Source organism: Cyprinus carpio, chromosome A8 (genome assembly GCF_018340385.1).
Source record: "Cyprinus carpio isolate SPL01 chromosome A8, ASM1834038v1, whole genome shotgun sequence".
Classification (NCBI taxonomy): domain Eukaryota; kingdom Metazoa; phylum Chordata; class Actinopteri; order Cypriniformes; family Cyprinidae; genus Cyprinus; species Cyprinus carpio.
This window is the reverse complement of record NC_056579.1, coordinates 24,468,168-24,494,691: the sequence shown is the minus strand read 5'-3', so window position 1 is coordinate 24,494,691 and position 26,524 is coordinate 24,468,168. Positions and strand designations below refer to the sequence as shown.

Sequence of the window (26,524 nt, the reverse complement as noted above, 5' to 3'; positions counted from 1 at the left end):
ATATAAGACAATGTAAATATAAGACAGATTTTTCCCCAAGTGGGCTCGCCCTTAGTCTCTTGAATCAGCTTCAGAGCTGATTTTTTTTCTGGGGCAGACCCAAGAGGACAGATCTCAGGTCCAGCTTTTCTTTGGGCTGCTGAGAAAGTGTTGAGCACCAGTCATAGTGATGTAGCATGCTATGCGACCTGATCACTTTATCTGCCAATTGATAGCTTTTAGTCATGTGACTGGCTCAAAGACCTGGAGGGCAAAACATCCATAGAACTGCAGCGCAAGCCTAATAATTTTCCATCTGTTTCACAGGCGCAAATATTTAGATCACCTCTCAAAAGAATAAAACATGTGAACAAAATGCAAGTTTTGGCCATTTGCAATCCATATTAAGCACCCGCTGCAATATTTCAATTATTAAACTGTGCGACAAATGATGTTAAAACACTTAAAGTGCCTTAATATATTTAAACTGTAATTTTAAGAGATCAACTTCAGTAATCACATATATTAATGATGTAAACTATATTAATGATATATAGTTTACAATAGCCAAGCAGACAAGGTCAGAATATGAACGCAATCCGCTTCATGGTTCAGTGTTTTCCTTGTAATGGTTTTATGTGGGAATATGAATTTAATGTGATTATTTGTTCATTGTTTTTATTATGGGTTGATATTTTTTCTTGTTGGATTAATTTGTCATTAATAAAGGTTTTTACTGAATTTCACCTTTTATTATCTACACAATTTCACCTTTTAATATCTACATTACTACTTAATGCAAACTGCTTAAAAATAACTGGCGGTCAGTGGAACAAAGCTTAGATATGCCCTCCAGGTGGGCGCTCCTATGAGTGTGTGACGTCACGTGAAAAATATCAATAGAATTGGCATGATTGCATTTGTGCTTCACACACCATCACATCAAAGGCATTCCTCAGTCAGTTCCAGAAGCAGCACTGAATTCCCACAAAAGGGAACCACTTCTAACAGACTAAGATCTTGATTTTCATCATTTTTTTTTAAATTAAGAACATGAGAGATGATAAAAATTGCCTTTATTATGGAGATGGACTTTCTATTTGCATTTATTACTCTACACAACTGTTTCTTTCTATTTTTCTTTTTTTATTGATATTTTTATTAATACATGGTGATCATTACTATTTTTACATATACCTGGGGGTGGTAGCGGCCAATGTCAGTGAGTAGCTGATGAATAAGACGTCCCACCAGTGCACGTGGGGTATCGATCCGTGCTATTAGTTGAGGAATCACCTGATTGAAAGGAAGAAGTTAATACATGCTTGTACAGTTTATGGCGATACCATATTTTTCTTCAGTATAAAAAAGTGTTAACATCCTTAAATCAACATACATTTGTTTAGGAAGCTTAAATGTGTAAGATAATAAGACTTCATGAATCTACAGATCTAACTAAATCAAATCCGGTAAAACCACATGTGAAATTTTTCCCATCTGCTGCCAGTGGAAACAGATTTCAAATATTTAACTTGTGACTATTTCAGGTGGAATCAAGACCCTGCTTATGTATAGACAGCTGGAAATGGTCTTACCTGTAACCATGTGTCTATCTGAATGGTCTTAATACCCTCGACTAGAGCTTCATTCACCTCGGGCCAGTGGCCATAATCAAACCATAAGGTCAGGACTCTAAATGTAAAGGAACAAATACACGATCATAACCAATGTAAAACTATTTGATGAACTGCATGTGAATCCAGTATATTTCAATTGTTTTTTGTTTGCATGGTGCTGTACAGAAGAGGATTGCAAAAAAAAATAAAAAAATAACAAGCATTAATTATAGCATGTGTGGACACAGCATCTCATATCCTCATCATTCATTCAACATTCATGCAGGCAGTTATTAAACCACTTATCAAGAAACCACAACTTCTACCATGTTGGTTAATTTTGCACCCATCTCAAATTGTCCATTTCTGTCTAAAGTTTTCTAGAAAAAGCTGTGTCTGCTTAGCTGACCTCTTTTTGCTGATAAAAGGCATTTATGAAGAGAGTCAGGATTTCATAAAAGGACATACACTATTCTTTTCAGAGTGACAAATGACTTTTGTGCCCCAAGGCTCTATTTTGCTTGTCCATAAATCTTCTAGGACATTTTTTAGGAAACATAGAATTATCTTTTATAGTTTTGCAATTGTTATTGCAAGTACAGTATGGAGTACCACAAGGCTCAGTACTAGGATTGTTGCTTTTCACGCTTTACATGTTACCCTTGGGAGATATCATCAAGAAACATGGTGTTAGCCTTCACTGTTATGCTGATGATACTCAGCTCTATATTTATTTGTGGCCCGATGAAACATATCAATTCGCAAAACTAACCGAATGCACAAATGACTAATAATTTCCTACTGCTAAATTCTGAAATATATAAAAAAAAAAAAAAAAAAAAAAAAAAACAGATTTTAATTATTGGACCATGAAACATATCAATTGGACAACCTAAAACACTGTCTAACACTTGATGGCTGCACTGTTAATTCTTTGTCATTAGTTAGGAACCTAGGCGTGCTATTTGATAGCAATCTTTCCTTTGAAAACCATGTTTCTAGCATTTGTAAGACTGCATTTTTCCATCTTAAAAATATCTAAATTCTGACCTATGTTCTCAATGTCAAATGCAGAAACGTTAATTCATGCATTCATGACCTCAAGGTTAGATTATTGTAATGCTTTACTGGGTGGTTGCTCTGATTGCTTAAAGGGGTCATGACATGAGAAACCAAATTTACCTAGATCTTCTGACATGGGTTAGGTCTTTGTATGCTTAATACATCCTACAAGTTTCATAACTTAAAATGTACCCATCATCAATAAAAAAGCATTTATGTAATAACCCCCAGAAAATTGAACATTTTGGATCAGAGGGACAAGGTGACAACCCCAAGAAACTGACAGTTAAAGTCAGAGTAGGGGTGAGCGATATGACCAAAATCTTATATCACGATATGAATAATATTATATCACGATAACGATATATATCACAATACAGTTTCTTTCTTTTAAAAAGTTTTTTATGATATTAAAATCTTTGATATCATAGAATTTTTATAATCCTTATCACCAATGTCAATATCAAACTAATACAAGCCTAAAAGAGACAAAAAACAAACAAACAAAGAAAAAAAATACTCGAGCTCACTGAGGATAAAATAAACAGTCAGTGATGAAATAAGGATATGAAACTAATTTTAATCATTGCCCAGCACTAATATTAATAAATTATCATTATTTTTTTAATTTCTTCTTATTAAAGTTACAAAAGTGATTTAGTCAGGAGCAGTGAGAGATTTTTCTCTCATTGTTGTTTGATTAATATGATTGGCAGACAGGACCAACATTGGACAGCTTCCCCTTTCAGACGGGAGTCCGGATCCAATATACTGTTACATATGCATTTTCTTTTTCAGCTGTTTACTTTAAATTTAGACCTAAATCACTGTTTTATGGGGATACTTGCAAAGACAGGAATTCTGATGCATATAAGTGTGTTTATGTAATTGTTCAAAGCCAATAAAGCCAATAAAGCAGCTCGTTTTGTCCTGGCTGGTCATTCTCCACCTAGTTCCGTCTCCCCTTAACGCCCAGTGGTGATGTGTAAAGATCGCAGTCATCCAAATGACTAAAAAGTATTACTGTAAACAATGTATTTTGCAACACCACGAAAACAACACGGCAGAGCACAATACGAAACGATAGACTTCATTTCATCAATCCGATATATAGAGTCATATCGCACAGCCCCAATTCAGAGGATGAGAAATAGGGTGGAAAAAGGTCATAAATCACTACATTTTGAATGTTTTTGTCCAAAAAACTTAATGAAACGTCAATAATAAACGTCAATAATATTATAATTAATAATAATAATAATAATAATAATAATAATAATAATAATAATAATAATAATAATAATGATAATAATAATAAAAACATGTCATTACCCCTTTAATAAACAAACTTCAGCTTGTCCAAAATGTGGCAGCTACAGTTCTTACTAGAACCAGGAAGTATGACCATATTAGCCCACTTCTGTCAACACTGCACTGGCTCCCTATTGAATATCAAATACATTTTAAAATCTTTCTAATTACTTATAAAGCCCTGAATAGTTTAGCTCCTCAATACTTGAGCGATCTCATATTGCATTATAGTCCTCAGGGCTCCAAACTGCGACTAAATATTAAATTGCGAGTGAAGTTTTTGCTGAGGTCACCGCTGGCGACTATGCCTATTTACATGTTTTAACTTAAAAATTTACATGTAATGCCTTTTTTCCTGATTGTTTTGCAATCGCATCATTTGCTATGTTCACATATTAAACTGAGACGGAGCGCATCCAAGTTTTAGTGTAAAAAAAGAGTTTTAAACTCTGCCATGCAGCAGTGCTGACACACACTTGATAAACGCAGCTCAGTCGTGCAGTGCGAGAGAGATCGACATGACGGAGACGTGTGAAGTGAAAGAGCAGAAAAAGCAGCATCTATTTCAAGCACAACTTGAACAAACTACAATAGGTAAAGCTGTCAGCTGTGTGGATACTGGCAATATCGTTAACAATTCTCATTTATATTCATTAATAATACGGTTTCTTCTTAACAAGTCTATGCTGTGTTCTGTTAATGCGTGAACTTTATTATTTGAAGTGCACTTGCCGTCCAGTAATTGCAAAAGCTTTGAGCTTTGTTACTTTGTAATAAAAAAGTATCAGCTTTAAAATGATTCAAAATTCATAACGAAATACAAACAATAAATACAGTTTTGGCACTCTTTAATGTGGCAGGCGCGATCGCTTTGTCGCCTCAGTTCAAGCGGCAAGTGAACCCATTTAATCTTTCTCTTTACTACTATAGTACATAATGAACATGAATTAACATCAAAATGTAGGCTATTTTATAAGAGAGCCTACAGTACAACTTACTGAAATGTACAACTTCAACGGATATCCCCTGCTCAGGGAGTAGGGAGCAATGAACAAGGAAATGAAGGGATCATATCAATCGGAACGCAGTTCATGCACGTAGCTCTCTTCTAACAAGCTGGTTTTATGAATCAGGTGTGTTAACTAAGAGAGACATGCAAAATATGCAGAGCAGGGGCGCGCGATGACTGGGATTGGGAACCGCTGGCCTAGATTACTTGGTGCTCTCTTACCTTAGTGTGTCCTGTAAGTTATTTCCACGTGAGAGTGAGATAGATCTGAAAAATCCCTGCACTGCAGGCACTGTGTACAGAAGGAGAGTCTTGGACAAGTCCTGCAACATAGAAAACATAGAATTATTCTTTAAACATTACATGACTGTAAAAATAATTTCATACATAAGTCCACATTATCTCTTTCGCATGCACTTTTAAGCATGTTGTCTGTGTCAACTTCATGTTTTATTTACTTCAAGATTTTTGGACTGAATGTCATTGCATTTGCGGTTTATTTGCCCAAATGTCTGTTAAACAACATTATTTAGCTTTCCGTGCAATTCTGGGTTTTAAACTGTTAAGAGAACCTTGTTAACAGCAACAATCTGCAGATCTGTTCATATGGGAGAGTAAACATATTGAAAGATCAAAGATGCTAACTCCATTTTATTGTTGGCCAAATTTAAACCTGTTTACTTGTTTTAGAAAATTGTTTACAAGTTGTTTGGAATTGCATTAAATGCGAATGCTGGTAAAGCTTCACACACAAGCTTCCAATAATACTTCAGTGTTGATGGCTGGCTTTGGTTTGTTTCTCACCTCATTGACTTTCTTCTGTCCAGGGGAGGGTACAGGGCTGTGCTCTGTGCTGTCAGCCTCACTGTCACTGTTACTGGCTTCGCTGTTGGCACTTGCACCGCTTGCGTGTCGTTTTTTTCTTCTCATCACGGCCCTGGTTCTGGTGCTTGTAGTGAAGCACAGCCTCAAAGTTCATTACTGCCCAATCATGCCAGGCCTGCAGAGGCAATATGCTTTATCTTATTTTTGATAAACACTGAAACTGCATCAGATTTAAAAACACAGCTTTAATGGAAATAAACTGTCACCTGCATAGAAACAACTGCATGATAAATAACATGAATGCTCGACCATGACTAAGAAAAATCTTTTCTCAAGAAGAATTTAAAATGAAAGATTTTCAAATTTTCAAAACAATTCCAGCTAAAAGCTCCTAATTAAATACATGCATCAGTGAATCTAACAAATTCTAAAAGAACATAAGCAAATAAATAAATTAATTAATAAAAATTTGCTTCTTTGCCCAATTTACACAGAGCATGTTTTTTGCTTTGAAAAGCATGAGATGCAGGCAGTGAATGGTTGTAATTTGTGAGACATGAACGCAATATTCAAACATGTCTGTCTAGCGCATTTCATTCTGTGTGAGCAGTAGTGATGCGCGGGTCGTCTCGTAACCTGTGGACCCAGCAGGTCGGGTTGGGGCGGGTAAAGAAATTGCCACTTTATTTGCGGGGCGGGTCATTAAAAACAAAATTAAAAAATCCATGTATGTTGCGTGCAATTCCCTATAGCCTATATTAAATGTTTGGAATATATATTTTCATATTTTATCAGGTTCTTTTGATAAGGTTAAAATACAAAGGTATACGTAGCAACGTAACTTGCGTGATGTCCCCGATGTGTGGATCCTCTCATAGCCCGCGGACCCCGCTGGTTGGGGCGGGGCGGGTAAAGAAATTTTACTTATTTGCAGGGCGGGCTGTGGCGGGTCAAATAATTTCATAAAAGTGGGACCCGCGGGTTGGAAAAAAATCCGACCCGCGCATCACTAGTGAGCAGCACCCCCCCAACATGTTTGAAATTAACAAATTTTTACTGAAAAGTAATTATAATCATTCAGTCATCATTTAAGTGATGCTGGTCAAACCCCGAATAAAAAGTTTTGTTTCTGTAGAATTTCCTTTGCATTTTCTTGGCTGCATCTTATTGCTGAAACCGTGACCCACAAAAAAAAAAAGAAAAAAACATACAAGGAAAGGAAATGTTGGGATTTCCAAAAACATGAAAAAATGACATTTCAAAGAATAGGGCACGTGTCAAAAATGAAGTTAAAAAATACAAGAGAACTTATGAAAGAGACTGCCAAGAGACTAACATTATTATTAAAGGGGATGCAGGAATCTCTGGCAAGCACTGGTCAACTGACCGATCGTAAGTCCCGTCCCCCTTAGTTACTGTTGCTAACTTGGACAAACAAACGCAGTTGGTACTGTCTTTCAATGACAGCAGTCAGTGTGAAAACCTTGTCCCAAGATGTTTTGATAAATGAAAAACAAATAAATAAATAAATTAATTAATAAATTAAAATGCTGAAGTTGCGTTTGGTCTCGTACTCTATCGTATAGCTTCTCAGTGATGTGCGCTTGCTTAGACCTTTGACCTGTTGTGATAAACAGTAAAGTGTGTTCAAGCGCTAGCAAAAGAGTGTAAAGAAATACTCTTGAGAGAAGCAGTCAATCAGTGGAAGTTATAAGCAGATCATAAGTGTATTTATTTCTTGTCTGATTAGTGTTCAGCGCAGTTGTCGTTGCTAGGAAACGCTTGTTTGTTTACTGTGTTGAGACGTGCTGAAATTGCATTTGGACTCGCACTCTATCGCATTACCTTGTCAGTGTCGTGGACTTGTCTTAGACCTTTGTTGTGATAAGCGTAAAGTGTGGGAATCCAATTTCCGTTTTGTCCGAAGGGTATTAAAGTATTGAAAAGGTTAGTATGTTAAGCCCTCCTCGTGGGGAGATTGAAGTGTGTAAAGACCATCGACTCTACCGTGCGACTCCACCAGGTAGGGACACCGGGGGAAGGGATATAAATATCGCTTTTGATTCATCCTTTTACCTACTAATTGTTTCACTTCTGTTTCAGTTTTTATAACCAATTCTTACTATGTGTTTCCAGATTCCTACTATCACTACAACTCGCAAACCACTTTTCACACACTGTAAGCGGCGCAATCCTAACAACCTGCACACTTTGCCTATGTCTGCTAATACACTACTTTCTTTTTCTATTGGTCTCTGGAATTGCCAGTCCGCTGTAAACAAAGACGATTTCATTACTTCTATTATTAGTCATTCAAAGCTAAATCTCATGGCCCTGACAGAGACCTGGATCAAACCACCTGCAACACTCTCCAATAATTTCTCATTTTCCCACTACCCCCATTTGACTGGAAGAGGTGGAGGTACTGGTCTGCTTATCTCTAATGACTGGAAATGTAATTTTTTACCATCTTTGGGTATCAACAGCTCCTTTGAATCTCATTCAGTTACTATTACCTACCCTCTTAAAATCCATTTTGTAGTTGTTTATCGACCCCCAGGACCACTAGGTAACTTTTTGGATGAATTAGATGTGCTGCTCTCAACCTTTCCTGAGGATGGTACTCCTCTAGTTATGCTTGGAGACTTCAACATCCACCTAGATAAACCTCAGGCTGCAGACTTCCACACTCTGCCTGCCTCTTTTGATTTCAACCGAGTGTCCACTACTGCTACTCACAAATCAGGCAACCAACTGGACCTTATTTACACACGACACTGCTCCACTGATCATGTACTGGTTACTCCACTGCGCATCTCAGATCACTTCCTCCTCACTCTTAACCTCAACATGGTTCCTGACACAACACATACCCCTTCACATGTCATCTTTCGATGTAACCTACGCTCACTCTCACCCTCACGACTATCTGCTATGGTTTCATCTTCGCTTCCATCCCCAAAACTGTTAGCATCAAAAGATAAATCGTTTTGCTACTGATACTTTGTGCTCCACTCTTACATCTTGTTTAGACACTGTCTGCCCCTTGTCTTCCAGGCCAGCCCATACCACCCCTTCAACCCCTTGGTTATCTGATGTTCTCCGCAAACATCATTCTAAGCTCAGGGCTGCTCAAAGGGTATGGCACAAATCCAAAAATCCTACTGACCTTAATGTGTATCAGTCACTCCTCTCTTCCTTCTCTGCTAATTTCTCCACTGCAAAAAGGACATACTACTATAACAAAATTAACAATTCGTCTAACTCTTGCATGCTCTTTAAAATATTTTCCTCACTCCTTTTTCCTCCTCCTCCCACTCCTGCATCTACTCTAATAGCTGACGACTTTGCCACGTTTTTCAATCATAAAATTAAAAACATCAGTTTCCCTTCTTCCTTTAATTGCAAAAACACATGAACGAGCTCTGTTCAACCAAGTCTCTGCATTTCTCACACAGAACAACCTCCTTGACAGCAACCAGTGTGGTTTCAGAAATGGACATTCAACCGAGACTCTCAGTTGTTGAACCCCAAGACTGGCAAAAGCGGATTCCAAATCCTCAATACTTATCTTGCTGGATCTGTCTGCTGCTTTTGACATGGTTAACCACCAGATCCTCCTGTCAACCCTATTGGCAAAGAGCATCTCAGGAACCACACTCCAGTGGTTTGAGTCTTATCTATCAGAAAGTATCTTGTCCTTCAAAGTATCTTGGAGTGGTGAGGTGTCCAAGTCGCAACATCTAACTACTGGGGTGCCTCAGGGCTCAGTTCTTGGAACACTTCTCTTCTCTGTCTACATGGCATGATAAGGTTCTGTCATTCAGAAACATGGCTTTTCATACCTCTGCTATTCTGATGATCCTCAACTCTACCTCTCATTCCATACTGATGATCCAACGATAGCTGCTCACATCTCAGCTTGTCAAACAGACATTTCTTGCTGGATGAAGGACCATCACCTTCAACTCAACCTTGCCAAGACAGAACTGCTTGTGGTTCCATCAAACCCATCGTTTCATCACAATTTCACCATCCATTTAGGCACATCAACCATAACTCCTTCAATAACAGCCAGAAACCTTGGAGTTATGATTGATGATCAGCTGACTTTCTCAGACCACATTGCTAAAACTGTCCAGTCCTGCAGATTTGTTTTATTCAACATCAAAAAGATCAGGCCCTTTCTTTCGGAACATGCTTCACAACTCCTTGTTCAAGCTCTTGTTCTGTCCAGGCTGGACTATTGCATAAAATTCAAGGCATTGATGTTTGCCTACAAAACCACCACTGGCTCTGCACCCCTTTACCTAAATTCATTACTTCAGACTTATGTGCCCTCTAGAACCATCCCAAAGAAGCACAAAATCACTTTTACAGACTTTTAAATTTAATGACCCCTCCTGGTGGAATGACCTGCCCAACTCAATCCGATCAGCTGAGTCCTTAGCCATCTTCAAGAATCGGCTAAAAACACATTTCTTCCATCTTTATTTGACCCTCTAACTCTTGCACTCTCTATTCTAATACTATTCTTAAAAAAAAAGAAAAGAAAAAAAAAACTAACACTAGCTTTCTAATATTTTTGTATTCTATCGGTTTTCTTTTAATTTATTACACAATTAACAAAAGCAAAAAAGACTTCTAACACTAGGTTCCTCTATTCTTTTTCTATTCAATCTGTTTTCTTTTTATTTATTATGTTATTTAAAAAACCCTTGCTACGTGTACTGCATTACTCTTTTTGAGACATGGTTATAGCACTTTTATATCATTGTTCTTTTGTTGATTTTGATTGCTTTCATTGTCCTCATTTGTAAGTCGCTTTGGATAAAAGCGTCTGCTAATTGACTAAATGTAAATTATTGTAAATAAATTTTGGACACGGAAGTACCATAATTTAAGTGGGACTTAAATATGACATGGAGGTGCATATAAAATATTTCAAAATAAATAATGTAAAAATACAGATCACAATGCAAAGAGAAGTCTCATGTTATGGTCGTTACGATCACAATGACAACACTGTCAAAGAAAGATTAAATAAATTTACATTTAGACAGTTTAATATGGAGAGGGCACTGAAATGTAGACCTTTGTTTATGTATTTTTGACTTGACTTTACACTGTACATGACGTGAGAACAGTTCTTTATTTAGGCTTGTAATAGCATTAACTCACTAACTTTTAACGTTAGTATAAGCCAGGGATATAACAAGATGACATTAACGTTCTGCTTGAGCAGATGGAAATTGTAACTTAATGAGAGTATGGCAACCAGAAAATGATCGTTTTCGTCTTCATTGGGATTGGGGTTAAATGTTTAGGGACATTTTTGCTGATTTGTTTGGGTTTAAGAAATGTAATGAAATACATTCTGTTGCCTATCCTCTCGGGATACCTAGAATCAGTGTTTCAAGTACCCCAGGCACCTCGGTTTTCCATTTTTGTAGCATAAAAACCATCAAACCGATGAAAGCTTCGGATTTTCCAATGTTCCTCTATGGCGCTGAAAACCTAAAGCTGTCCGAGTTCTGCTCCCTGGGCAACTGATACTCGACTGCCATTGGCTCATCTGCGTTCGAGGGGAGGGACTTACTGATAGGTCAATTGCAGCATATGACAACAATCTCTTGTTTTCTTCATTTGTCCATCACCCCAAAAAACACCATGCCGACGATGAAGCTATAGGGCCTATAGGGATGATTTTATTAAGGTGATTGCTTTAGAAGAAGAAAATTTTGTAAAAGCCCAGTATAATGCCTTGCCAGATTAACAATTGGATTATGGGTCGTAATAACCACTTACTGATTATTCACACTGTAACATCAAAGGAAAGGACCAAACATGGGACTTTGAGCAGTCTATAGCATCTGCACCTAACTTCAGTGTTGTATCCCGCTGCTGACATTAGCCATAACAATAGTGACAACTGCCACAACATCAAAGGGATGCCATGTGGATGGGTGGCCATGCGAGACAACACAGGCATCGAGATGACTAAACTTATCCTATAAAATATCCTATAAAAAGGACTTATCTCCACTTAATTCCAAAAGCAAACCATTTTAAAATGAACTTACATATCCCCAGGGTATTATTTTGTATTATATATTATTTTGTATATTGTTTTATGCATGGCCTATTATCAAACCTATTCTGTATCAGGTTTCATATCTAAATAATCATCTCTTAATGTCCTGAATATTGGTGTCTTCATCTTCATAACTTGCATTATGCTCCTGTTACCATAATTACATTTAATCACAAAATCATACAAATCTGCCAGCCCAATAAATAACTGATTACAACTAATTATAATTAATTATATAAATTCCCATTTAAACGAATTTGCATTTTGAGCTAGAGCTCTTTGGCAAGGGAAAAAAAAAATGAAAAATCGAGAAGTTGATAGACTCTAACACAAAAAGATTAAATTTAAGATCTTTGTTAAAAAATATAATAATACATAAAAAATAATATAATAATATTATAACATATATAATATATAATAATAATATATATATATATATATATATATATATTGCTGTTATTTTGTAAAACAGAATTGCTGTTTATAAGATACATTTTTAAACATGGACTATTCCTGTAAGTTGTTTATCTTTTATTAAAAAATATACATTTTGCTGCAAAACTGCATCCATATTATTGCACTACTGTATATCACACACCCAACTGTATAAATCATGTTTATTTTGAATTGTTTTCCTTGAATCATGTTTTTATGTTTCGCACAAGGCAATTATATGACTTGCTTGATTAAATGAAGAAAATTACTTTGCTTTGACTTCATAATTAATGACTCGAGAATTGACTCAGACTTGAACTGCACGACTCTACAATTACTTAATTATAACAATTACTTAAAATAGGAAAAGAAGCGCTTGGTTACCACAGGATGGGTGGTAGTAAAAGTTTTTCAATAGGGATGCATGAATGTTGAAGGTGTTAGGGAGTTGTGCTTTATCAATGCTGTCATGAATTCACTGTGTAATGTAATACAAAAACCTGAAACAGAAGATTCTACTGTCTGCTCAGTTGTTGAGCATTTTTTCACAAATCAGAAATTGAACTACATGTTGAACAATACATGTCTCTTCAGCTCAATTGCTCAAAAACACTGATTTAAGTAGAAATGAAACATAGTTTATACTTCTGTTGCTCAGGGATGTATTATGGTTGATCTTGCTTTGGTTTTGTTTTCACTGGTCAAGCAAAAACAGACTTGCAATGTCATTAAAATATAAGTTGCTCAGTAACTGCTTATTTATTAACTGTTGTATGAAAGCAAAATTACACTCGCATATCAATAACATGTTGCTTTTAATATGATTAGAATATGATATCATTCACTTTTAATTTTATCTTTTTCTAAATTGTTTTAAGTGTTTCCTAAAATTTCTAAAAATCCTAAAACTGTACTTCCAATTTAAAAGTGATCTGTATTTCGGTATGGTCTCAAATTGTATTATTTAACATTTGAAGCATTTACGCATCATGATATCATAAACATCTAAAGAACATCAATGAGAAAGAGATTTTGGGGTGACAGTGTGTACATATTGATGATAGGTTTAATGATATTCACCCATATACATTAAAGCTTGGGAAGTTAACATACCTTGTACCAGTTGCGATCGTGCTCTGTTGAGTGACTGTAATACTGTAACACTTTAGGGATGGTACTTTCATTGATACCCTGAAGGCTGAGCTGCCACTCCCCCAGCTTTAGAAAACACCTGCACAGAGGAGAAACACGGAAGAAAAATTTAATAAGGCCATTTTCGACAAGCTCTGTAGCACACAGCATTTCAATTAGTCATTAAAATTCATTCGCATGAAGATCTTATCAACTTCCATCATGAAATTCTTAAACGTTAAACATTCTTAAAGATCTTTGATTGTTTTTTTTGATGCGATTTCAAGTTTTCCTTTCTCTTTGGAGTGTTAAAAGCTGTTTGTGCATAGATAAGATCCCTAAAGTTGCAAAGACTAAAGTCTCAAACACAAAGAGATATTCTTTATAAAAATTAAGACTCGTCCACGCCCTCCTAAAAACACCTCGTTTAAACATGCCCCCACATATCTACATCACTATATGGGAAGATTTGCATTACACCGCCCAAATGTTTATGCAAAGAGAAAGAAGGCATAACTTTGATTCTCGCTGTAGTACTGTTGCTGCCGCTGCCATGTAGTGGAGATGCTGTGTTTCGTTGTGAAAGCGAAAATACTTTGTTTGGCCTTCCAAAAGAGGACACAACTAAAAACCAGTGGTTAAGATGTATTTACAAAACTGTTCCAGAACAGATCAAACCAAATATTCAGATGTGTGCAACACATTTTACGGAGGACGAGGACTGTTTCCTGGGAGAGTAGCCTACAAATCTGTTCTGACAAATAATGCTGACTTAGAGCCTGTAAGTATGTTTTCATATTTAAATAATTTGCCACTGATGATTCAAATGCAAGTTTTTGAGCAGTGTAGAGCAGCACCTTGTTCTTAGTCGTTTCTTCTCCGATCACAAATAAAGACATGTTTTTATGTTTACATGGCGCGATAGGTAACGCAACATGTAAAAAGACAGTATAAGTCATTATAATCAGTAATTATGTCCCCACTGGATGCTACAAATGCCTCGTTTGTAACAGGTTTTATTGGTTTTGTCTCATCACACGGCATGACAGTATGGTAAGGGGCGTAACATTACCGCCACAAGCTTGAGGTATTCGGCCAATCACAACACACTGGATAGCTGGCCAATCAGCATGTACCTTGCTTTTCAGAACGATGAGCTTCTTAAAAATCGGCATGTTTCAGAAAGGCGGGGCATAGAAGAGAAACAATAATGTGCAGTATGTGGAAAATAATGTGTTTTTTTTAACCCTAAACCACATAAACACATTTCATTACACCAAATACACAAAATAATGTTTTTTTTAGCAAGGTCATATGACTCCTTTAAAAGTCTTATACATTCTTTATACATCCTTCCCATTCTTGATGTGTCAGAGGGGTACTCAAGCCACATTTAAACCTATATATAACCAGTTCATATTGATCATATATGTAAGGCTCCAAAATGAATAAATAAATATCCATAAAAAGCAATTCATATTGATCATATATGTAAGGCTCCAAAATGAATAAATAAATATCCATAAAAAGCAATTCATACTGTGCAAGAACCACTGACAATTTGGCATTAATGACACTGATGGACCATTCTGCAATTTATACCTGACACAAATGTGAAGCAAACTTCAGCAGACAAAGATTATTATCATTAAATCACAACTAAAATTAGAGTATTTTGCAGTAATTTTTAGAGAACATTACAGAGAAATAAACCTTTGAAAATCTGGATTCAGATCAGTAATAGTAACACTTTATTTTAAGGATCACTTCTTGCTAATAACCAGCTCCTTATTAGAATGCATATTACTAGCATATTAGCTGTTTATTAGTTATTATAAAGCACATTAATGCCGTATTGTCCATGACCAAATTTTAGATCCCTTAATCTTACCCAATACTTTGGATTATCTTTTATATTAGTAACTATTAATAAGCAGCAAATTGCCTACAAATTTTGTTGATCGCTCAAGCGCACACATAAAGCTTGCCACAGCACATCGCAGAAGCTATGATTATGAATGTGTCAGGGAAAAACAGTAAGGAGGCTGCATTAACATTTTAATAATTCACTGATAAACAAGTGCTTTCTCGTCATCACAGTAGTGGATGCGCCTGTATGCATGTTTCACACAAATTATTAGATAATCGGTGTATATATATATTATATATTCAAATTGGTTAATTTAAAGTATACATTTTTACTCACTATATTTCTATATATAAAAATAGATATATTTTTAATGTCTGTAAGGCAAAGATATACTTAGAGTTTCGAGCTCAAGTTTATAGACCGAGACGGGAGAAAGTGTATCCTGTTTTTACAAAAGCACGTTTTGTTGTTATTGTGAGTGCACACAAATAAACATAGAGTTTTCACAGATTTGAAAGATGTATTACTCTTATCTGTATGACCAAAAATTATGGAGTATTTTAAGAGCTAGTGAGCGCACCAGCGCCTCCATCTGTCCTGCAGTGAGCGCTACTGTTCAGCTTCAACACTCCACACAGACACTTGAATAGCACACATTTCTCTAGGTCAACATTAGATTGAGCGGCCATGTAATGTTGCTGCTACTTACATATTTCAGATGATAAGCCATATTTATGGTGGATGAATGATAGGCGAGCATTTGGATGTTTAACGATCTGCATTACTTCGACTAAATAAAATTTTTAAGGACTGTTAAAAGATGGACTAATGACTGCAACTGACTGGAGTGTTTCTGAAGCTGCAGCCACCAATCTGGACGAGCTCCCAGATACAGTAACTTCATATATTATCACGATTCGGCTACCGCCACTGTGTAGGAACGAGGAATCGAGGAGACGTCGGAGTACTTCAACATGGTACCATCTTTATTCATCCAAATAAAAAGATGAAGGAGCAAGACACACACGTTGCAGGGAGAACAGATGTATAACAGCAGACGAAGAATGGGACTCACTATAAATACACAGGACTGATGAGGGGAAGATGAGGAAACACCTGGAACTAATGGAAACACATAGGAAACACCTGGGATTATGGACTCTGGGAGCCAAAAAAAAAAATCTTCTTGGGGAAAACTAGGCATCCTGAAGGAGTGGGCACTTGAGGGTGCTCTTGAGGAGCGGGCACTTGAGTGAGCTCTGGGGCTGGAGCCGACACTGGGGCTGACACTGGAGCTAACTGGAGATCCGTTGCACTTCCTGGGTGGAACTGGGGATCTGGAGCCCTCCCTGGGCTAAAGGGGGAATCAGGGGCCCTCCCTGGGCTGACTTGGCGAAGAGGAACCCATCCTGGGCTTAACTCGGGAACAGGAGCCTATCCTGGGCTTAACTCTGGAACAGGAGCCCTTCCTGGGCTGAAGTGGGGATAAGGAGCCCTCCGTGGGCTTTACTCGGTAACAGGAGCCCATCCTGGGCTTAACTTGGGATCAGTGCCCTTCCTGGGCGATGCTCTGGGGCTAGGCCGACACCCTTCTCCTAACACCTAGTTTCTTCTTCTGGATTGGGGGCAAAAGGCATGGTCTGGCCAAATACCTGCACATAACTGCACATACAATTGTCAATTTGTATACTGTCATTCCTTACCAACTTATTTGTATTTTTTATTCTTTTATTATGTGATTTTTACTTGTGTCGCCGTCATTATGTTGCACTGTGGAGCTTCTGTCACGAAAACAAATTCCTCGTATGTGTAAACATACCTGCCAATAAAGCTCAATCTGATTTTGATTCTGAACACTGGAGCAAACTCTGGGGCCTGGGCTGACACTGGAGCAAACTCTGGAAGGCGCTTATGAGGAGCGAGCACAGGAGGGTGCTCTGGAAGGCGCTCATGTGGAGCGGGCACTGGAAGGTGCTCTGGAAGGCGCTTTCGAAGAGCAGGCACTGGAGGGCGCTTTGGGACTGGCAGGCTTGCCACTTAAACATTCATTTGGCTTGCCATATTAATGTTCGCACGGCTTGCCATATTAATGGTCGGTGAACTTGCATGAGTTGCAGATGGCGGGGGGCTTGACTTCGGAGCTGCTGGCAGATGTGTCCCGGATCGGAGGCTCTTCAGACACCAGATGACTGCCTCCTTCCAGCTGAAGTAGGTGGTGTCTGGGAGCTCCACAGGGCGATGGTATGTCGTCCCGATCCGGAACACCATCTCTAGGGTTTCCCCCTCGAGGGAGCTAGCGAGGTCGAGTGGCACAAACGGCCTCGCAAACAAGATTGGGCTGGGGCTCGTCTGAGCCACGGTGATAAATAAGGCTCATTCCTCCATTTAGGGACATGGAGGAACACACAGGGAAAAAATCAAACACTTTTAGGAAAACGGAAAATAAATGCGGGAAGAGGGGGCACTGCTTACAATTTGGTCTGCTGTTCTGTCACAATTCGGCTAGTGCCACTGTGTAGGAACAAGGAATCGAGGAGTACTTCAACATGGAACCATCTTTATTCATCCAAATAAAGAGACATAGGAGCAAGACACACACGTAGCAGGGAGAACAGATGTATAACAGCAGACGAAGAAACTAGGAATGGGACTTTTACATTTCATTTACTTTATTCAATTTCTGTACCTAAAAACTAATGTTAGACCTACCTAATAAACCTGAAAAATCACTGTTTATTTTATTTCTATCTTTACTCTGTTGTTTTAATTTGTGCTGTTGCTTGTAGTTAGATCATTCTTATTTTCTTTTAATTTTATTTGACAGTATAGTTTTTCCCTAAACATATCACAATCTCAAAACCGTGATACAAACCGAACCGTGAGAAAGTTGAACCGGTCCACCCCTAATGCTGATGAAAAAAGTCAAGAGAATTGTATACTATAAAAACATCAATTTCATTCAATACATAAATTAAAAGAACAAAATAGGGTTTTAGAAAAGAGCCACAAATGTTTTAATTTGTCATGTTTTGTAAAAATGTCACTACTAAATCAGTTGTTTTACACAATTTAGTACAAATATTCAGAACAATGATCACGTTAAGCAGAGATAACTTCTGTAAGGTAAGGGAGGGGCCTAATGTCTGAGCAGTGAGTCCTATGTGAAGAGTTGGTTTGTCCTGGCTGTTGAGTGCTAAAGTTGTAGATTGAAAGTGGAATGGTTAGTGTGTAAAAATGTAGATATCTCTCAGGGATGACTGAGTACACAAAAGACTAGTCCAGTGACAAGTCAGCTAAACACTAAAGTTAGCTTAGTGTTAACATGCTACTTTTTTATTTGCATGATTATGCATGATTATGTGCATGGGCGAGGCTTTTATACTTGTTGTGTTCACAGGAGTATTTGTCCTCTAAAACCATGGGTGATTATGTGTGAGAAGGTGTCATTTGCTTGTAAATGTCTTGTGATGAATGAGTTAATGAATTAATAATTTCTTTATGTACAAACTTAAAAAAACAACCTAAACTATTGGCTTTATTTTGCATCAAACACAAGACAACTTTAAGCAAATAATGTATAATTAGTATCTAAAATGAATTCTAATTCTATTTTTATAAAATAAAAATAAAACTTATATTAATTCAAATTCTATGTTTATAATATACTAATAAAACTAAGTATTCTTTTCCATCAAAGCGTCAAAAAGCACCTGATGGAGTTTGAACTTCACATCAACTGCTTCTGTTTCACACAAATGCCAGCACAGACGTGCATGTTCGGCTAGAATGCCCTGAACTCATGCATGCGCGGAAAGTTACAAAAAAATTGGCGTGCACACCAGTACGCGCGAAATGAGCATGTTGAGTGCGTGTTTGCATGCACTCAAAGCTAACTTCTGGCAACACCGCGATGAAGTGATATTTTTTGACTTGAGGAAGTTTAAATTGTGGATCAGCCTTAATGCTGATTCAGAATATGCTCTATCAGAATGTGCTACAAATGCTTAACGTCAGGGTGAAGGTAGGGTTTAAGGGGTTAGCATCTGTTTGTGTATGCAATTGGTACTGTGACTGATATAACCAATTAAATCTTTAGAACCGTATGTGTGGCTGGGTTTGCGCTTAAATGGTTTGAGAAAAAAAAAAAAAAAAACATGCTTTTTCTGCTGGTTCACAGAATAAGCATTTAAATTGGTGCTTTTGTTGGTTCACAGTTTATAACGTTAGCATGTGTGTGCATGCAATTTTTGAGTAAAGTCAACTAAGAGTGTGGGCATATGGTTGGAAGTCGTACTGACCGTGCCATCAGTTTGTGCAGCTCCAGTTTGTGCTGCTGGTCTTCTGCTGCAATAGCGTGTTGTGCTTGCTGCTGCATCCCCTGCACAAAGTGCTGCATATGCTGGAATGCATCGATCTGAGAGAGATGCAGATAGAACAAATGCCTAAATATCATGCAATCCTTCTTTTTAAACAGACCAATTCCCTGGAACAACGGCGATGGCTCCTGCCAGTTACCACTCATGAGCATTTCCATAACACCCGATTTTTTTGAGACTTCATTAAACTGATCATTGTATAATGCAGATCTTTTCCTTCAGTAACATCAATTCAGTACCAACATTTACAGCAGGTCATTCAACAGACAACTGATTGTGTTTTGTAATTTCTATTAATGTGGCAATTTGCAATACCAATTCAATGTTTTAGCAATTTTATTTTATGTATTGTTTTTTCTCTTCACAGGAGTATTTGAGTGAGGCTGATGGCTCTATGTGTGTATATGCCAGGAATTTTAACACAACGCTGTGCTGTGGATTGGGACCGGCTCTCTTTTTTGGTTTATTTTCAGTGCCTGGTACTTAGCCACTACTTATGTAATCTCTCACAAACATAACACTCCAGTAACAAGCTGTATAATGGTATGTTGATGTGACATAATTATACTGTTCTTAAAGGGATAGTTCACCCAAAAATGAAAATTCTGTCATCATTAGCTACGTTTTCATCCACCTATTTTAACATTTTGGGATATTGCATAAAAAACACTGAATGGAAATGCCAAGACATATGGATCCCCTAAAGGGACATGGTGGTGGAAAAAGAATTTCGGGGTGGGAGGATTTTTTTTTTTTTGCGTTCTCTCGCAAAACTTTTGCATCCCCTCGAGAAACTTTGCGTTCCCTCGCGAAGATACAGTATTTTGCGTTATCTTGCAAAAGATATTTGCGTTCTCTCGCAAAACCAGTTGAGTTCGGACCAACACGTCCTGTTTACTTTACTTGTAAGTAAGTGGTTCATACTGCTCATACGTTCACAATGGAGCGGTTCATAGAGTTTTATTTCAAACTTGGATTCAAATTCAAAAACAGCCAGTTTTGCTCATAGTTTAAGGCACAGTTTTGGGACATTCTAAAATGGTAAATGTGGCTTAATGTACTGTAACAGTTACACTGGAGGCCCAATTCAGTATTAGGCCTAATAAATACTATTATTCTAATAGTAATTGTAATATTAAAAACCTTATTAATAATAATATTAATATGTTCATATTAATATTAACATAAAACATGACATACAATTAATAAGGCTAGAAAAACTTTGCCTCCATAACAGTAAAAATGCACCTGTAAAATCAATTTAAGGGGGGAAATATTGTCCCTTAATGGAAAAGGTGTGACTGCAGTCTAAGTGGAAGAAGAATGTTAGGCTAAATGCCCTAGGGGGTATTGCCATTGTTAAAGGTTTGAGTACCACTGGCTTAATGGATTACTGTGTCGATTGCCTGTAGTATATTTTTAATAAAATATAAAATGTGGGCTTTTTATATCACGGTCTTCTTATATTAAGCCATGTTAAGTGCGGTTTTCTATGGGGAAGAAAACATGCAATTCAGCTCATATGGGCTCATCTGCTTGCATGTACACAGAATACATCTTTTTTAATCACCGTCTTCATTAAGCTGTATTTTCTTTATGGGACGGAAAACGCTTATGTTCTTCTGGGATTACCTGCTTTTAATTTATTAATAAACAAATATAATTTATTAATAAACCTTTTTATACAATTGTCTTAGTCCATTAATTAAGCGTTTTCTTGCTATGAGGGATACATTTAAAGGGCAATTTACGGGGGTTATGGTTCATATTCTGGGCTATTCTGCTTGTCTGTATGCTTTATTAATGCATTATTAAAGGTGTGTACTGAATTTAGTCATCCAATGTTTTACATTAAGCGTTTTAGAAAATCCCAAAACTGTGCCTTGATAAGCATGCACTGACTATTTCATCCAAGTTCAAAACAAAACTCTATGAACCGCTCCATTGTGAACGTATAGAACTGTATGAACCATTACAAGCTGTAAAGTAAACAGGAAGTGTTTGTCCGAACTGGTTTTGCGAGAGACCGAAAAAGTTTTGCGAGGGAATGCAAAATATCTTTGCGAGAGAACGCAAAAGTTGTATGAGAGAACACAAAAGTTTTGCGAGGGTACGCGAAGTTTCTCGAGGGAATTGCAAAAGTTTTGTGAGAGAACGCAAAAAAATCTGAAAAATATTTTTTCCTCCCACCCAAAATTTTTTTTTCACACCACAATGTCCATTAAGGGGCTCCGTAAAGACGCGCCTTAATTTTTTAAAACAGCAAAACACACTTTTTTCCTTCATAACACATACTTTGCCTACTCAAATTGAGTTTTAGTACTCTAAACATTTCATTGTGTTGTGACAGTACTTATCATGGACTGTACAACTTACAAATCTACTTAAAGTAAATATTTATTGTAAGAATATAGTCATGCAGATATGTGAATCTACACATTAAAAAAGAAAGAAAATAAATAAATAAACAAGTAAATAAATATCCTTGAAAATCTTGCTAATCAGGACCCCAAACAAGTAAATAATGCAATTTCAAGTTAACAATAGGGAGAGACTGACCTGCTATTACTTACATTTGTAATGTTTATTTAAGTTCAGATAAATTTATATGGGAGTTGGACATAATATAGTGTACCATGTAATAGTGGACCAAGTCCATTTGTCAAATACTCTTAAGGAAAAGGTGACTGCTCTTCACAGTAGAGTAATACAGAGGTAAGACTGGGAAAATGGAAAGCTGCAGGTAAAGCCAAGCGACCTTTCCACTCGTCTTGTTACATCGTCACAGACAGAAAGATTTTTTTCTGTTTAAAAAACAAGGATGTTTTTAAGCAAGGAGAAACTAATCAAGGGAATTTTTTGAAGGAGTCCTCTCATGAAGCAGTGATTTCATTGCTCTTATGTGACAGGCTACTGACAGGAATTTCCCAAAACCTATTACAGTCATGTTAATTAATCTGTTTGACAAACTAAATATATAGCCATAAGTCTCACTTGATTTAGTCTTAACCCCTATCACTTATCACCTATGCAACATAAAACAAGTAACTGACATCTTGCATAATATAAAAAATATTAACACATCACAGCATTTCAAAAAGAGCTAAACTGAGCTGCTTTATCTCATCTGATAGACATTGTAAGTATTTGTTCTTATGATTCCCTAGTCTTTACAATAAAAGGCCATGGGGCCCTAGGGGACAGTACAGGCTTTACGGGTCTTCCTGTGTTGTATGCGCCAAGGGGCTTAATACACACTATGCAACGAGGGGCCTGTGGGCCTAATTCTGACAAATTAAAATTCTTTGCAAGCAAAAGTAAACTCTAAATGACTATGTGATTAGTCAATGCCACAAAACCACCTGGCTGTAGAACTGTGCGCCCATGAACCAAGACCGGAGCATGCAAGTCATATATTTCCAGGACTGTATGTGTCAGATAAAACAACTGCTTTTAAGGTGAATGGGAATGCTAATGGATGGCTTTCCTCCAGATATTGCAGACCTCTTTCGTTTTTGCACATACAAGCAGGAAAGTATCTGTACTTGACTGAACATGAATGGAAATACTTCCCAGGGGCATTGTGAAGGGAATCCCTTGTTTCAAGAGCACCTGAAGTGTATACCTTGCGAGTGCTCTTCCACATGTACTTCATATAAGCGTAGGTGACATGAGGGTGGGCGGTAGGCAGGGGATGGTCGAGCTGTTTGGAGGGATCCACACCCAGCAGGAGAACGAGGGTTTTTATGGGCTAGTGCCTGAGGAATACACAAAGAATCTCAGTTATAATATTGCTTCAAATGATTATCTCTCCAAATTGTCGTCACAATTTAAATAAAACATCTGTAAACCAAATGTAATTCAGTGACATGAAATGGCAGCTGTCATAAAAACTTGTATTTGAGAAAATGGCCTTCAAAGACTGCAAACATTTTCAACAGAATTAGGATATTTACTACACATTCATAAATAAGTAAGACTTCGATAACAGGATCACAAAAAAAAAAAAAAAAGAAAAAGAAAAAAAAAGTGCACTTATAATTCAGTGCCAATATTTATTGATCTAAAATGTCACATAAGATTCACCAAAATAAATTAATTTGCTTGTCTGGAGATCAGGCAGAACATTAATCTTTAGTGCTTGACCCCAAGAATTGAAGCTCTTCGGGTCACAAAGAGGCAATCTGTTTAGAAACCAAGCACTTTGTAAATAAACACGTCAATCAGCAGCAATTGAGGCAGTAATATAAGCTTGATCCCACCAGGGCTTTTTGTCCACAAAGAACAGTACTTTTATTATCTGTGTTTCATCCTCAAATCCATCGACTTCCTGCTCCTATGATCACCACTACAGGTCACAGGTCCAAGACACATGAGGTCATGTATGTGGGGCAAGAGGTCAGGGTTTGTGGGTTTAACATGACAAGGTTCTCCCTTGGTGGTAGATCATTGTGTGTAAAATACGCTATAAACCTCATTAATGTGATCTCATCACATTGAAATTGCTGCAACCTATGTGTTGCTTGGGCAAGCATTCTGCTAAAAGTTGCTATATTGAAAATAACTATTTTGTTTGGGTAAAATAATTATTGTGTTATCAACATATCTAAATAACAGATGATTTCAATGCTACGGCCCTAAGAGGAACAATGTGAAGTTCATTGTTTAGTAACTGGCTTGATTTAACCGACACATAAACAGCAATAAACAAACCAGCGACAAAAATGTCTGACTGAGCATTTACATGGTTGAAAATAAAACAGCCACTTTCCTAACATTCCTATTTTTAGTCCAAATGATCCTAGTCTATCCATAACACAGCAGTGCTTGGGGTTGAAGAGGTGATGATGAAGAAGAAGGCGCTGATAGGCAGTTTTTTACACTGATGCATTAATTTCTATTAAATAATAAAGAGGAGAAAGTAAAAAAAAAAAAAAAAAAAAAAAAGAGTTGTTTTGGTAGCTTGGTTTAAATAAAAGCTGCTTTTTGAAAACTTACACTGCTTTTATAGTGCAATGAACTCTTATATGTCAATACAAGCAGGGGAATTTTGATTTCTCAGTTTACGCCCCCTTTGAATTGTGTTTATTTTATAAAACAACCGTTGCCTGACTGATATTCTAAATCACTAGTTCTAAAATCAGTGTAAACCATGGCTTCTTGAGGCTTATTGCTTTTAATTTTCATTAGTTTACGGTAGTTTCTCTGTTCTAAACATTGTGCAACACATTCTGGAAGATATTTAAAACGTCCACAAGAGGGTTTTTCCTTCTGTGAAATGACTGCGGTGTCAGTCACTGATGTTCAATGTGTTACATGAAGGAGTTCATGTTATAGCTTGCAATGAAGATAAGTGTGTTGTTCATTACTAGTCTTTCACTTTTTCCACAGAGGCTAGCGTACTTCAACCACGTTCTCCATCCTCCCTCATGTGGACTAATGACCAGGGAGCGCACCATCAAGATCCTCTGCCAGATCCTCCACAATACGCTGATGCGGGTGGAACCCTGAAGAAAAGAAAGACACATTTTTAGCATTTAATTTTGTAAACTTTGTCTCTCAGTTCTGGGTCAGTGAGTGGGACACATAGTACATATAATCTAGATGTTATGTAATCAGATTCATTTATACTACATTATATTACACTCATAATTTAATTCACACAATGGCATGTGTTTTTTTTATCGGGTGGTGGGGTTGAATTTTTCTTTCTAACATAATTCGTCTACCTGTTTATCACCTGCTTGACTACTATTCACAACATAAACTGGTCCCACTAAATAATAAAATTTATGTAAATACATATGGTGATCCATGTTTCTAATTTGGTGACAGAAGCACCTCGTCAGGTGTAATTAGACCATGTATGAAACAAATAACTATACAGTTACTAAACACTGCAGATTAACAGCATGAAACCTATGTCTTCATCATATCTGCTGACCCTCACTAATTATTGATCTGGACGATAAGTCTGGGACTAAAAGTACTTCAAACCTGAAGAACTTTGGATGTGTAATGTCATGCTATTTTTAATGTTGCAATCATTTTATTTGATTTTTTTTATTTCCAAGTAATATACAGGTGCTTCTCAATAAATTAGAATGTCGTGGAAAAGTTCATTTATTTCAGTAATTCAACTCAAATTGTGAAACAGTGCACACAGCCTGAAGTAGTTTAAGTCTTTGGTCCTTTTAATTGTGATGATTTTGACTCACATTTAACAAAAACACACAAATTCACTCAAAATTAATCTCAACAAATTATAGCACTTCAAAAGACCAATAAAAAAAAACATTTTTTAGTGAACTGTTGCCTTCTGGAAAAGTATGTTTCATCTTACTGTAATTGTACTCAATACTTGGTAGGGGCTCCTTTTGCTTTAATAACTGCTGCCTCAATTCGGCGTGGCATGGAGGTGATCAGTTTTGTGGCACTGCTGAGGTGGTATGGAAGCCCAGGTTTCTTTGACAGTGGCCTTCAGCTCATCTGCACACGGTTTGGTCCTCTTATTTCTCATTTTCCTCGTGACAATAATCCATAGATTGTCTCTGGGGTTCAGTGAGTCTGGTGAGTTTGCTGGCACACCAACCACCATGGTCATTTAACCAACTTTGGTGCTTTTGGCAGTGTGGGCAGGTGCTAAATCCTGCTGGAAAATGAAATCAGCATCTTCAAAAAGCTGGTCAGCAGAAGAAAGCATGAAGTGATTCAAAAATTTCTTGGTAAACGGGTTTTTCAGTGACTTTGGTTTTCAAAAAAGACACAATGGACCAAACACCAGCAGATGACATTGCAGCCCAAATCATCACAGAC

The 26,524-nt window shown here is 37.1% G+C and overlaps 1 protein-coding gene across 1 annotated transcript in view; it reads right to left on the bottom strand.

The window, feature by feature from the left end:
• The window catches only part of LOC122145867 (serine/threonine-protein kinase mTOR-like), a 71,208-nt gene extending 44,902 nt beyond the window's left edge, over positions 1-26,306 (bottom strand). The window contains 10 exon segments of the mRNA XM_042761449.1: positions 1,177-1,275; positions 1,575-1,671; positions 5,200-5,300; positions 5,782-5,893; positions 5,895-5,977; positions 13,445-13,562; positions 19,631-19,746; positions 23,334-23,459; positions 25,078-25,215; positions 26,181-26,306. Of these exon segments, the coding sequence (XP_042617383.1) occupies positions 1,177-1,275; positions 1,575-1,671; positions 5,200-5,300; positions 5,782-5,893; positions 5,895-5,977; positions 13,445-13,562; positions 19,631-19,746; positions 23,334-23,459; positions 25,078-25,215; positions 26,181-26,306 (1,116 nt within the window).
• Positions 26,307-26,524: the final 218 nt, after the last annotated feature.